This window comes from Melanerpes formicivorus, unplaced genomic scaffold (genome assembly GCF_026170545.1).
Source record: "Melanerpes formicivorus ecotype bairdi unplaced genomic scaffold, bMelFor1.0.p_v2 SCAF_118, whole genome shotgun sequence".
Classification (NCBI taxonomy): Eukaryota; Metazoa; Chordata; class Aves; order Piciformes; family Picidae; genus Melanerpes; species Melanerpes formicivorus.
In genome coordinates, this window is record NW_027142470.1 from 1,462,740 (window position 1) to 1,475,567 (window position 12,828).

The following is a 12,828-nucleotide window of genomic DNA, read 5'->3' on the forward strand; positions in this document are numbered from 1 at the left end:
TACCTGAAGGGCAACTATAAGGCTGCAGAGGGACAGTTTGGATAGGCCTTCAGGGACAGGACAAGGGACAATGGCTTCCTACTAGCGAAGAGCAGATTTAAATTGGCTGTTAGGAACAGCTTCTTTACCATGAGGGTAGTGGAGCACTGGAACAAGTTGAGTCCCCATCCCTGGAGATATTCAAGGTGAGGCTGGACAGCGCTCTGGGCAGCCTGATCTAGTGGAGGATGCCCCTGCTGAGTGCAGAGGGGTTCGGACAGGATGACCTTTGGCGGTCCCTTCCAACCCAAGGCATTCTACGTTCCTATGGCTGTCTGACATTCCCCAGCCCGATGCCAAGGCTCAGCGGAGCCGCGGTGGCGGTGTCGCTGAAGGTGCCGGAATGCCCGCAGGGAAGCTAAGCTGTGGCTGACTTTTGCAGGTGGGAATCTTCTTTTTTTTATGTTATCCTGCCCCCCTGTTGCTCATAGGTACAAATCAAACGAAGAGTATGTGTATGTGCGAGGCCGTGGAAGAGGGAAGTATGTATGTGAGGAGTGTGGAATTCGCTGCAAGAAACCCAGCATGCTGAAGAAGCACATTCGCACGCACACAGACGTCAGGCCGTACGTCTGCAAGTACTGTAACTTTGCTTTTAAAACCAAAGGTAAGAGACAGCCAGCTCCTAGCTCCTCTCCTTAGTGCATTCACTTCCCAGCCTTCTCGGGGGATGATGCTGAAAAGGGGAAGGGAAAGTTTGTGGGGTTCTTTTGGTTTGGTTTGGTTTGCTTTGCTTTGCTTTGGTTTGGATCAGTCTGGTTTGGTTTGGTTTGGTTTGGTTTGGTTTGGTTTGGTTTGGTTTGGTTTGGTTCAGTCTGGTTTGGTGTGGTTTGGTTTGGTTCAGTTTGGATTGGTTCAGTTTAGTTTTGGTTGGGTTTGGTTTGGTTTTGGTTTGGTTTGGTTTGGTTTTGATTTTCATTTGGTTTTGGTTTGGTTTGGTTTGGTTTGGGTTTGGTTTGGTGTGGTTTGGTTTGATATTGGTTTTCATTTGGTTTTGGTTTGGTTTAGTTTAGTTTGGGTTTGGTTTGGTTTGGTTTTGGTTTTCATTTGGTTTTGGTTTGGTTTAGTTTGGTTTTGGTTTGGTTTGGTTTGGTTTTGGTTTTCATTTGGTTTTAGTTTATTTTGGTTTAGTTTGGTTTTGGTTTTGTTTTGGTTTGGTTTATTTGGTATGGTTTAGTTTGGTTTGGTTTACTTTGATTTTGGTTTGGTTTTATTTTGGTTTGGTTTTATTTTGGGGTTTCTGTTTTGGTTTTGGTTTGGTTTTGCTTTTTGCTTGGTTTTGGGTTTTGGGTTTGTTCTGGTTTGGTTTGGTTTTATTTTGGGGTTTTTGTCTTGGTTTGGTTTTGGTTTGGTTTTATTTTGTTTTGGTTTGCTTTTTGCTTGGTTTTGGTTTGGTTTGATTTAGTTTGGGGGTTTGGTTTGGTTTGGGTTTGGTTTGTTCTGTTTTGGTTGGGTTTAGTTTGGGGTTTTGTTTGGTTTTGGTTTTGGTTTGGTTTAGCTTTTTTGTTTTGTTTTGCTTTGTTTTGCTTTGCTTTTTCTTTGTTTTCCCCAGGAGTTGGAGGGAGGGGGATGAGGTTTTGGATAAGGGTTGTGGTGAAGAGCGTGCAGCAGAGCATCGCTTGCAGTGAGGGTGGTTGAGGCGCTGGGACAGGTGGAGGGGAGATTGAGACTGGAGACTAGGAAGAAATTCTTCAGAGTGAGGGTGGGGAGACACTGGAGCAGATTGCTCAGGGAGGTTCTGGATGCCTCCTCCGTGGAGGTGTTCAAGGCCAGGCTGGATGAGGCCTTGATCAACCTGGGCTGGTGGGAGGTGTCCCTGCCCATGGCAGGGGGGTTGGAGCTGGGTGATCATTGAGGTCCCTTCCAACCCAACCCATTCTGCGAATGTCTGACTCTGAATCTGTGCCATCCTATTTGTGCTTCTTAAAGGGAATGATCCTGAGATACAGCTTCACATCTAGGGATTTGTAAACCAAAGCACCCCCAAAGTGACAGCAGGAGCTCCTGGCTTCAGGCAAATGTCTCGGAGCACCTGCAGGACAGGCTTTGGGTGGCTTTTCGGTTCTGGTGCTCTCAAAACCTGTTTGCGCTGCACATTCTCATCCCTCGTAGTTGCATGTAGCCTCCACATTTTCTAGATCACATCAGTAGGGCTTTGCTCCAAAGATCTCCATTCCAGGACATCTAGTCATGAATGATCCACAGCCTCACCACTCCCTGGTATTCATTGCAGGACACCTCTACCGCTGCCTCACTGCGTGCGAGAGTGAACTCTAGCAGGGACGTGCAAAACCACCTGCAAAGGAGAAGTCTCTTCCAAGAGACTGTGGGGAGAGTTTTCAGGAGTGCCAGACATGTCCAGGTCCCTTTAACTACTCAGAAGAGTCTGGCACCATGGGTTTGACAGAGCTCCTCTCCATCTTTGCTTGCATCAAGCCTTGCAATAAAGATGTCGAGCTGAGTTTCTTGATTTGAGTGTGACGTGAATAGGGAAATGGCTGTGGTCTGTAGCTCCATCTCAGCAGATGGGGAGAGTTGGCTGCTCAAGAAGAGCATCACCCCCCCAAAACACCCCAGTGCTGCCCAGAGTTGGCACAGCATGGGTGTGGGGAGGAGGCACTGGGTGCTGTGTGGACCATGGCACATGTACTTAGCCAGGGCATGTCTATGCCAGACAAGTGCCCTTGATGCTGGGTGGTTCAGGCTGGCAATTGTTGGATGAGAGCTTAGCTGGTGGTGACTTCAGGATAAGGACCTGTTGGTAATCACTGGCATATGGGAGCATGGGGAAGGGACACTGAATTTGAGGCCAAATTCTTGTCAGACACATGCAGCAAATCTGAGTGATGGTTCTTCTTCCCTCCTCCCCCAGCCTGGAGCTCTCTCTGATTAATTTTCTTGCTCTTTTCCTCTCACTTGTGTCACTTTGTTCTGAGGTTTGCCTTCCGGAGGTGAATCCATTCCGCCTCTCCCCTCCCTTCACCTTGCTATCCACCATGCTTCTGGAGGGCTTTTGTTCAGGATGCTGTGATCAAACCATCCTCCTCACCATCTCTCTAGCTGCTTCGCTTTTCATCTCTGCTCCCTTGAAGCACAGGAACCATCAGCGCTGACTGTGCTGATTGCGCACTGCAAGCACTCCCTTGCCTCCAAGGGCCTTCCCTTCTTCAGCTTTGCAGGAAACTTGCATGAGGAAGGAAGCATGGAAATGCTTCCTTCCAAAAGAACCCCAAACCAAACCCAAACCAACCCAACCCAGCGTTGGGATTTGAATGCAAAACTCTCTGTTTGCCTCTGGATGCATGAGGGGATAGAACTTCCCCACGGCAGCATTCGAGGATGAGTTGCATGATGGCAATATGGAACTGCATGGAAATGGTTCTCTGCTGAAAGGGGGTGACACAGTCCTGTGGGCATGGTTGCACCCTACTGGGGTAAAAGCTTTGCTGATGGAGTCATGAGGGCCTGTGGAAGAGTTACTGAAGAGAGTTACTGAATGTGGAATGTGCTGCCCAGGGAGGTGGTGGAGTCCTCGTCCCTGGAGGTGTTCAAAAAAAGGCTTGGATGTGGCACTTGGAGCCATGGTTTAGTTGTCAGGAGATGTTAGGTGTGAGGCAATAGGTTGGACTTGATGATCTCTGAGGTCTTTTCCAACCTGGTTGATTCTATGAGTCTATGAAAGAGGAAAAGATCAGCCTCATGTGCAGAGAAAGTGAGCAGTTAAAAGTCCAGTTCCAGAATCCTTGCTGGTGGTGCTGGAGTGTGACACAGAGGTCCAGGAGGTTGGCAGAACTCGGGGCAGGGGGGGAGGGGACAGAGGGAGGGAGGTTCCCAGTTCAGTTTGCAGCCATCTGAATGGGTTTGTGCCCTGCTTCATCTGGAGCCTCCTTCCTGGTGTGCAGTTTCACAGCTGCAGTGGGCTGCAGGATGGAGAAGGTGCAGCTCAGAGCTGCTCTCGCCAAAAGAGGAGCAGAGCCAAAGCTCCTTCAGAAATCAGCTTTCCAAGGGGAATTTTAGCCTTCAGCATCAGCTCCTGGGGGGTATCTGGGGAGCTGCCTTCATTCTGCCTGTGGGAGATCTCTCCAGCATGACCTCATGCTCTAAACTCTCATGTAGGCTGGAAGCAGTTCAAATGGGGGGGGGGGGGGGGGAGGGGCTGGGGTTGGGGTTGGAGAGGAGAGGAGGGGAGGTCATTATTATTCTGTTTAATGAGGATCTTTATCTGGTTAAAATGTCCCTCCCCTCCCTGCCCCTTCCCAGCCCAGAAAATCCATAGCCATGTGCCAAGTGCTGGGGAAACTTCTACACTGGTTTCCCCTTTTCACTGACGCTGTTGCCTGACTGCTTTTGGGGGGTTGCTGCTCCTTTGGGTTACAGAAGGGAAGGGAATACTTAATTATCACCAATATATTGCTACGACTGTCATTAATTATTGCTTCATCAGTATTACCATCATCATTACTATATTTTCATTTTTATTCTTTTTTACTGGCTTAGTATTATTTGATGATTAATGTTATTTCTATGTTTATTCTTATTAATGATTATTAAAGCATTTTACTATTTTTTTTACTTTTTTTTACTACTTTTGATTATTTTACTTTCATTGGGATTTTTTTTTGGTTTAATTGAAATGATTATTCTCATCTAGTATTTATTATCATTAATTATTGTGGTCATAGTTATTATCATTATGATTATCACATTTTCATTTCTATTATTCTATTATTTGAGGGTTAATTTTCTTTTGTAATGCTATTCATAATGATATTATTATTACTGTTTTATTACTTTATTATTGCTGTTATTATTTCAGGGTTGATTCTATTTTTACTCTATTTTTATTAATTATTATTCTATTATTACTATTTCATTACTTTATTATTTTAGGGTTAAGTCTATTTTTAATTTTATTAATGATTATGTTGTTATTACTATTTCATTAATTCATTATTTTAGGGTTAATTCCCTTTTAAATTTTATTAATGATTATGTTGTTATTACTATTTTATGACTTTATTATTTTAGGGTTAATTCCTTTTTAAATTTTATTAATTATTATGTTATTATTACTATTTTATGACTTTAATATTTTAGGGCAAATTCCATTTTTAATTTTATTAATTATTATGTTATTATTACTATTTTATGACTTTATTATTTCAGGGTTAATTCCATTTTAAATTTTAGCAATTATTATCTTATTATTGCTACTTAATGACTTTATTATTACTCTTATGATTTTATTATTAATTTTATTTTTATTCTAGTCTTATTAATTATTATGTTATTATTGCTATTTTATTACTTTATTATTTTAGGGTTAATTCAATTTTTTATTTTATTATTTATTCCATTATTATTGCTGTTTTAATTATTATTATTATTATTATTATTATTATTATTATTATTATTATTATTATATTTTTATTCTATTATTATTACTTATTATGCCATTATTGCTATTTTTTTACTTTAGTATTTTATGGTTAATTCAATTTTTAATGGTGTTAATTATATTAATTATATTAATTATATTAATTTTATTATAATTATCATTATCATTATTACTATTACTATTTTATTACTTTATTATTACCCTTACTATTTTATTATTATTTTTATTTTTTTATTAATTATTATAGCATTATTACTATTTTATTACTTTATTATTTTATTATTTCATGGTTAATTCTATTTTTTTGTTTAAATGTTATTAATTATTATATTATTATTCTTGCTATTTTATTACTATTTCATTATTATTACCTTTACCATTACTATTCCTATTGTTATTGTTCCTTTAAAGCAAATCCATCAGACATTGTTGAGTGTGTGTGTGAGTGCTTACTCAGCTGATGGAAGCAGCAGCCTTGGAGCTGTGCTTTGTAGAGCCTGAGTTGATTTGCTGCCTCTGGACCAGGTCTAGAAGTCCCAAGGCCTCGCCCCCTCCACTGCAGGTGTGCTCCCCTAAGAGGTTTTGTTACTGCGGCCTCCAAGAGGTTGTTTAAAAGAAGCTAAGCAGCTTCTTCATTGTTTTCTTCCCAGGAAGGAAATGAAGAACAGGTTGCAGCCTAATAATTTTCCCTTTCAGGAAGGTCAGGGAGAGCTTTTCCTCTGGCCAACCTGGCAGAGCTTTCCCTTGCCACTCATCTCCAGAAGTGCAGCCCCTTTGTCCCCTCCTTCTCGTGGGTGACTTCACAGAATCCCACACTGCTGGCAGTTGGAAGGGACTTCTGCAGGTCATCCAGTCCAGCCCCGCCAGCTAGAGCAGAATCACCTGGAGTAAATCACCCCAGGACACAACCAGGAGGTTTTGGAATGCCTCCAGAGAAGGAGACTCCACAACCTCTCTGGGCAGCCTGCTCCAGGGCTCCAGCACCCTCACACAAAAGAAGTTTCTCCTCCTGCTCAGATAGAACCTCCTGGCTTCCAGTCTGTGCCCATTGTGTCCTGTCCCTGGGCACCACTGAGAAGAGCCTGGCCCCAGCCTCTTGCCCCTCACCCTTTAGCTCTTGCTGAGCATTGATCAGATCCCCTCTGGAGGTTTTCCTTATGATTATGTGGAACCTCCTGGGTTCCAGTTTGTGTCCATCACCCCTTGTCCTGTCACTGGGCACCACTGAGAAGAGTTTGGCTTTCATCCTCCTTGGAAAAACAAAACAAAACAAACCCCAACCAACTAAAACAAAACCCAAACCAAACCACCAAACCAAACAAGCAAACAAGGACAGGCTCTGCTCACTTGCTCCCTGGGATAGGACAAGGAGCAATGGATGGCTCTGGCCAGCCTGATCTAGTGTGGGGTGTCCCTGCTCATGGCAGTGGGGCTGGAGCTAGATGATCCTTGAGGTCCCTTCCAACCCTGACTGATACTATGATGCTATGATACTATGTAAGCTGCAGCACAGCAGCTTCCACCTCAACACAAAGGGGGAACTTCTTTACTGTGAGGCTCACAGAGCACTGGAGCAGGCTGCCCAGAGAGGTTGTGGAGTCTCCTTCTCTGGAGACTTTCCAGCCCTGTCTGGATGTGTTCCTGTGTGCCCTGAGCTAGATTGCATGGTCCTGCTCTGGCAGGGGGGGTTGGACTTGATGATCTCTTTGGGTCCTTTCCAACCCCTGACATCCTGTGATCCTCTGAACAAAAGAATGAAACAAAACAAACAAACAAAGGTAGTCAAGAACACCCAAACAAACATAAACCCCCAACCCAAACAAACTCCTCCAAAACAAAACCAACCCCACCACCAAACCAAAGAAACAAACGAGAAAGACCAAGAAAAACACACAGGAGAAAATAAGCTGGAAAAACTGGGAAGGAAATGGGGTGTGGGTCAGTGCTGGCACATTAACTGCCCTCCTGTGCAGACATTTTCCCTGCCACAGCTCTTGTCTGCTCTGGTTCAGGCTCTCACCAGGCTCTCACCTCCTGAGTCATTACAATTTCCCCAAGTGTCTGAGCAAAGCGGAGCTGCAGGCGGCGGCAGCGCTGCTGCTGCTGCTGCTGCTGCCTGTGCTTGGAGGTCAGGAGGGACACAGAGCTTCATATTAATTTAAAAGGTGCTTGTGGAAAGGACACCACTGCCTGTTGGCTGAAGATCTCCTTTTGATAGTCTACTCCACTCGCAGTTTCCAGACAGCAGACTTCTTCATGTCCTCTGCCACGGGCTTCCTTTAATAAATTAGTTTGCGGTTCCTTAAATCAGCACACGACAGGCACGGGGGTTGCTGAACATGTTAATGTATTAAATGCATCACCCCCTCCTGCAGCCTTTACAGGCAAGGTTATGGCTGCAGAGTTTATTGTTGTTATTACTGCTCCAGCACACTCAGCTCCCTGCTAAAGCCTCCTCTGGAAACTCCGGAGCAGGTCCAGCTGGAGGGAAGCTCCGAAAGAATTAACTGCTGTGGGAGCAGGGCAGCCTGAGATGGGGGTCTGCAGGATGTCCCTGCAGCCTGGGAGTGCTGGGGACCCTCCTTAGAGGTGGGGAAGAGGGAAAGGGGCTGAGGATGCCTGTGGACGCACTCTGGGTGGAGGCTTTGGTATCACAGAGTATCACAGTATAACTAAGGTTGGAAGAGACCTCGAGGATCATCAAGTCCAACCTATAAACACAGACCCCATGACTAGACCATGGCACCAAGTGCCACGTCCAATCTCCTCTTGAATGCCTCCAGGGACGGTGACTCCACCACCTCCCTGGGCAGCACATCCCAATGCCTAACAACTCGCTTGGTGAAGAACTTTCTCCTCACCTCGAATCTAAACTCCTGTCCCCAACTCCTCAGGATGTTGCAAACCTCCGATGGGATGAGGACAGAGTTATCCTGGCAGAGTTATCCCATGAGGACAAAGTTATCTTGACAGGCTGAGAGAGCTGGGGCTGTTCAGCCTGGAGAAGAGAAGGCTCCAGGGAAACCTTAGAGCAGCCTTCCAGTACCTGAAAGGGCTCCAGGAGAGCTGGGGAGGGACTTTTGCCAAGGGCTGGGAGTACCAGGATGAGGGACACTGCCTTTGAGCTGGGAGAGGAGAGACAAAGACTGGAGATGAGGAAGAAACTGTTGAGAGTGAGGGTGGGGAGACACTGGCACAGGTTGTCCAGGGAAGCTGTGGATGTCCCCTCCCTGGAGGTGTTCCACTCCAGGCTGAATGAGGCCTTGAGCAACCTGGGCTGGTGGGAGGTGTCCCTGCCCACGGCAAGGGGTTGGCACTGGATGAGCTTTAGGGTCCCTTCCAACCCAAACCATTCTGTGATTCTGTGATCCTCATGAACTTGCTGCCTGCTCCCTTAGATAGTGTAGCTTGAGAGGTGGTGCTGGGAACACACAAAGCCTCAGTGCTCCAGCCAGGAGGTGACACATGGTGAGCAAAGGTACCAGGGAAAGGTTAAAACCAAACCACTCAGGGCTGGAGGCACAAGAGTGGCAAATTCAAGGGGAATGCTAGCTGTTATTATTTTCAGCAGAGCAGCTAGCAAATCTCAGCACAAACCTCAGAGGGAAATCTGCTAATTCTCTGTTTGGAAATCTGCAAATCCAACCCAGGGCCCTTTCTGGAAGATTAATTTTAGGCTAAATACAAACTGATAGGCTTGCTCCAGAGCATGGTAAATATTTTATAGCCTGCAGTGATGCAGGCAGGCTGGATGTTTAAGTCACTGAATCACAGAATCAAGAGAGTGGTGGGGATTGGAAGGGACCTCTGGAGATCATCCAGGCCAAGCCCCCTGCTCCAGCAGGGCACCCACAGCAGCTTGCCCAGGAGCACAATGGCCAGGGGGGGTTGGAATCTCTCCAGAGAAGGAGACTCCACAACCTCTCTGGGCAGCTTGCTCCAGGGCTCCAGCACCCTCACACCAAAGAACTGTTCAGGAGGCTTCCAGTTTGTGCCCATTGCTCCTTGGCTTGTCCCTGGGTACCACTGACAAGGGTCTGGCCCCAGCCTCTTGCCCCTCACCCTTTGGCTCTTACCAGGCATTGCTCAGATGCCCTCTTGGGCTGCTCAACACCCCCAAGAGTCTCAGCCTTTCCTCCTCACAGAGATGCTGCTAACCCCTCAGCATCTTTGCAGCCTCCCTTGGACACTCTCCAGTATATCCCTGTCCCCCTTGGACTGGGGAGCCCAGAATGGACCCAGGACTTCAGCTGTGGCCTCACTGGGACAGAGTAGAGGGGGAGAAGCACCTCCCTCGACCTGCTGCCCACACTCTTCTTCACGCACCCCAGGACACCATTGGCCTTCTTGGCCCCAAGGGCACATTGCTGCCTCGTGGTGAGCTCATTGCCCACCAGCACTCCAAGGTCCTTCTCCTTGGAGCTGCTCCCCAGCAGGTCACCCCTCCCCTGTACTGCTGCAGGAGGTTATTGCTCCCCAGGTGCAGGACCCTACACTTGTCCTTGCTGAACAGCATGAGGTTGAAATCCTTTAATCTTTAGCTCAAAACTTATATGAAAAAGAAGAATTTGAAAGAATTTGGACCATTGCTATATCACTTAACTCTATCTTTTTTCACTGGTGAGTCTCCCCAGGAGAGGCTTTATCTTCCTGGGGCATTACCTCCTTGCTCAGACCTAAAAGAAGGGCTGTGCAGCACTGAAGCCACACAGAACACCTGAAGGTTTATGTGGGATGAGGAGCCTTGGCCAGTGCCTGCTCTCTCTGTGTGTATCTCCCAGCAGCTCAGGAGCCTGCTGCTTCCAGAGCAGCTGCTGCTCCCCTTGCATGCTCACCTTCAAGAGCAATCTGAAAATGCTCCTGGAAAGCTGCAAATGTTTCTGGGGCCTTGGACACCGAGGTCACGCAGATGGTCACTGGTTGGTTTGTTTTTCACAGAGTCACAGATTGCATCAGGTTGGAAGGGACCCTCAAAGGGCATCTTGGCCAAGCCCCCTGCAGTCAGCAGGGACACCTCCAGCTAGAGCAGGCTGCTCAGGGCCACATGGAGTTGTCCATTTGTTCCCATTTAATAGAAATGAAAGGATGGGGGACAGCCAGCACAGACAGGAGCATTTCCCCAGAATCTTTGTGGAATCATAGAATTGTCAAGGACCTCAAGGATCAGCCAGTTCCAACCCCCCTGCCATGGCTGGGGACACCTCACACTACAGCAGGTTGCTCCCAGCCACATCCAGCCTGGCTGCAAACACCTCCAGGGATGAGGCTTCCACCACCTCCCTGGGCAACCTGTGCCAGGCTCTCACCACCCTCATGGGGAACAACTTCTTCCTGACATCCAATCTCAATCTACCCATTTCTAGTGTTGCTCCATCCCCCCAGCTGCAGGAACCTTGCACTTGGTCATGTTGAACCTCATGAGGTTGGCTTGGGCCCAGGTCTGCAGGCTCTCCAGGTCCCTCTGGATAGATCCCTTCCCTCCAGTGTGTTTCCTACGTTTTGCTTTAACCCTGCCACCTCTCACTAATGGCCATTCTGAGGAATTAATTCCCCTCTGCCACTGTCACTGGGAAATCACTTTTGTCCCTCTTAAGCTGCTTTAAGTGCTTTTGGAACATGAGACTTTTAGCTTTCTCAAAACAACACAAGTATTTAAGTGGCTTTAAGTCCAGAATAAGACCTTAGAACATCAGAAGAGCTTAAGCAGCCCATAATAGACACTTGTAAGCAGAGAGAGAGAGCTGTGCTGATACCACGTGTGCTCCTCCAAAGCAGCAGCAGCTGGGGTGGGGTCACAACTTCCACCGACTCCTGAGCGTAGATACAGCCACAGCATGGAGGCATGAGAAGTTCTTTGCTCTGAGGATGGTGAGACACTGGAAGGGGTTGCCCAGAGGAGGTGTGGACACCTCATCCCTGGAAATGTTTAAGCCCAGGCTGGGTGAAGCTTTGAGCAACCTGGGCTAGTGGGAGATGTCCCTGCCCATGTCAAGGGGTTGGAGCTGGATGATCTTTGAGATCCCTTCCAACCCAAAATCATTCTATGATTCTATGATCAGAGGCTGGAGAACCTCCCAGATGGGGACAGGCTGGGAGAGTTGTGGCTGTTCAGCCTGGAGATGAGAAGGCTCCAGGGAGACCTTAGAGCAGCCTTTCAGTACCTGAAGGGGCTCCAGGAGAGCTGGGGAGGGACTTGTGACAAGGGCTGGGAGTGCCAGGATGAGAGACAATGGCTTTGAGCTGGAAGAGGGGAGATTGAGAGTGGAGATGAGGAAGAAATTGTGCAGAGTCTGGGCAGGGTTTGGTAGACAGTCCCTAGTGAGGACCACTTCCCACCTAGGATTCAATCCAACTGCTCAGCTATTTTCATCCACCCTCCTTCTCTGCCTGCTCCTTTCTGTCTTGCTCCCTCAAATATACTTTCCCCAAGGCCATGTGGGTTTTGATGATTTATGTGAAGCTGAGAGCCAGAACTCTGTGAGGCAACAAGCAGCTGTGAGTCCTTCCTCATAGGAGTCACATCCTATTTTGCCTTAGTTACAGTGGTCCTGACTTTACTGGGAGGACTTTAGCATTTAATCCTGGCAGCATTAACCAAGGGGGTCTAAAAACACCAACTGTAAGAAGAACCCTGATGAGATAAATATCATTGTCCTCTAAATAGCTCCCAAGATGAGAACTCAGCTTCTCAGCTGGTGTGAAGAAGCCTGGAGCTTTTGGCTTCCTTGAAGTGCTGCAGAGTCTCCCTTCCCTAACAGGCTAACAGCATCCCGTTGTGTTTGGGATGTCTTCCTGGGGTGCATGCAGGGTGCTGTGCATAGACAGACCCTCTGCACTGCCCTGGTGAGACCTCACCTGCAAGATTACATCCAGTTCTGGGCTCCCCAGTTTAGGGGGGACAGGGAGAGAGTCCAAGGGAAGGCTAGAAAGCTGCTGAAGGGACTGCAGCACTGCCTGGTGAGGAGAGGCTGAGAGCCCTGGGGCTGTTTAGCCTGCAGAAGACTGAGAGGGGATTTAATAACTGCTTATAAATATCTGAGGGCTGGGGGTCAGGAGGGAGGGCACAGCCTCTGCTCACTTGCTCCCTGGGATAGGACAAGGAGCAATGGATAGAAACTCCAGCACAGGAGGTTCCACCTCCAGATGAGGAGGAACTTCTTCACTGTGAGGGTGACAGAGCCCTGGAGCAGGCTGCCCAGAGAGGTTGTGGAGTCTCTTTCTCTGGAGCCTTTCCAGCCCCATCTGGATGTGTTCCTGTGTGACCTGTGCTGGATTCTATGGTCCTGCTCTGGCAGGGGGTTGGACTCAATGATCTCTGGAGGTCCCTTCCAACCCTTAACATCCTCTGACCCTGTGACCATTCCCAGGGGTTGAGCACTGCAGGCTTATCT

At 47.3% G+C, this 12,828-nt stretch overlaps 1 protein-coding gene across 10 annotated transcripts in view; it reads left to right on the top strand.

Moving 5' to 3' along the window:
• The window catches only part of HIVEP3 (HIVEP zinc finger 3), a 409,994-nt gene that overhangs the window by 377,546 nt on the left and 19,620 nt on the right, over nt 1-12,828 (top strand). For all 10 annotated transcript variants that reach the window (XM_068167460.1, XM_068167459.1, XM_068167467.1 and 7 more), the window contains one exon: nt 471-646. In XM_068167460.1, coding sequence (XP_068023561.1) covers nt 471-646 — 176 coding nt within the window. The remainder of the gene's footprint in view (nt 1-470; nt 647-12,828) is intronic.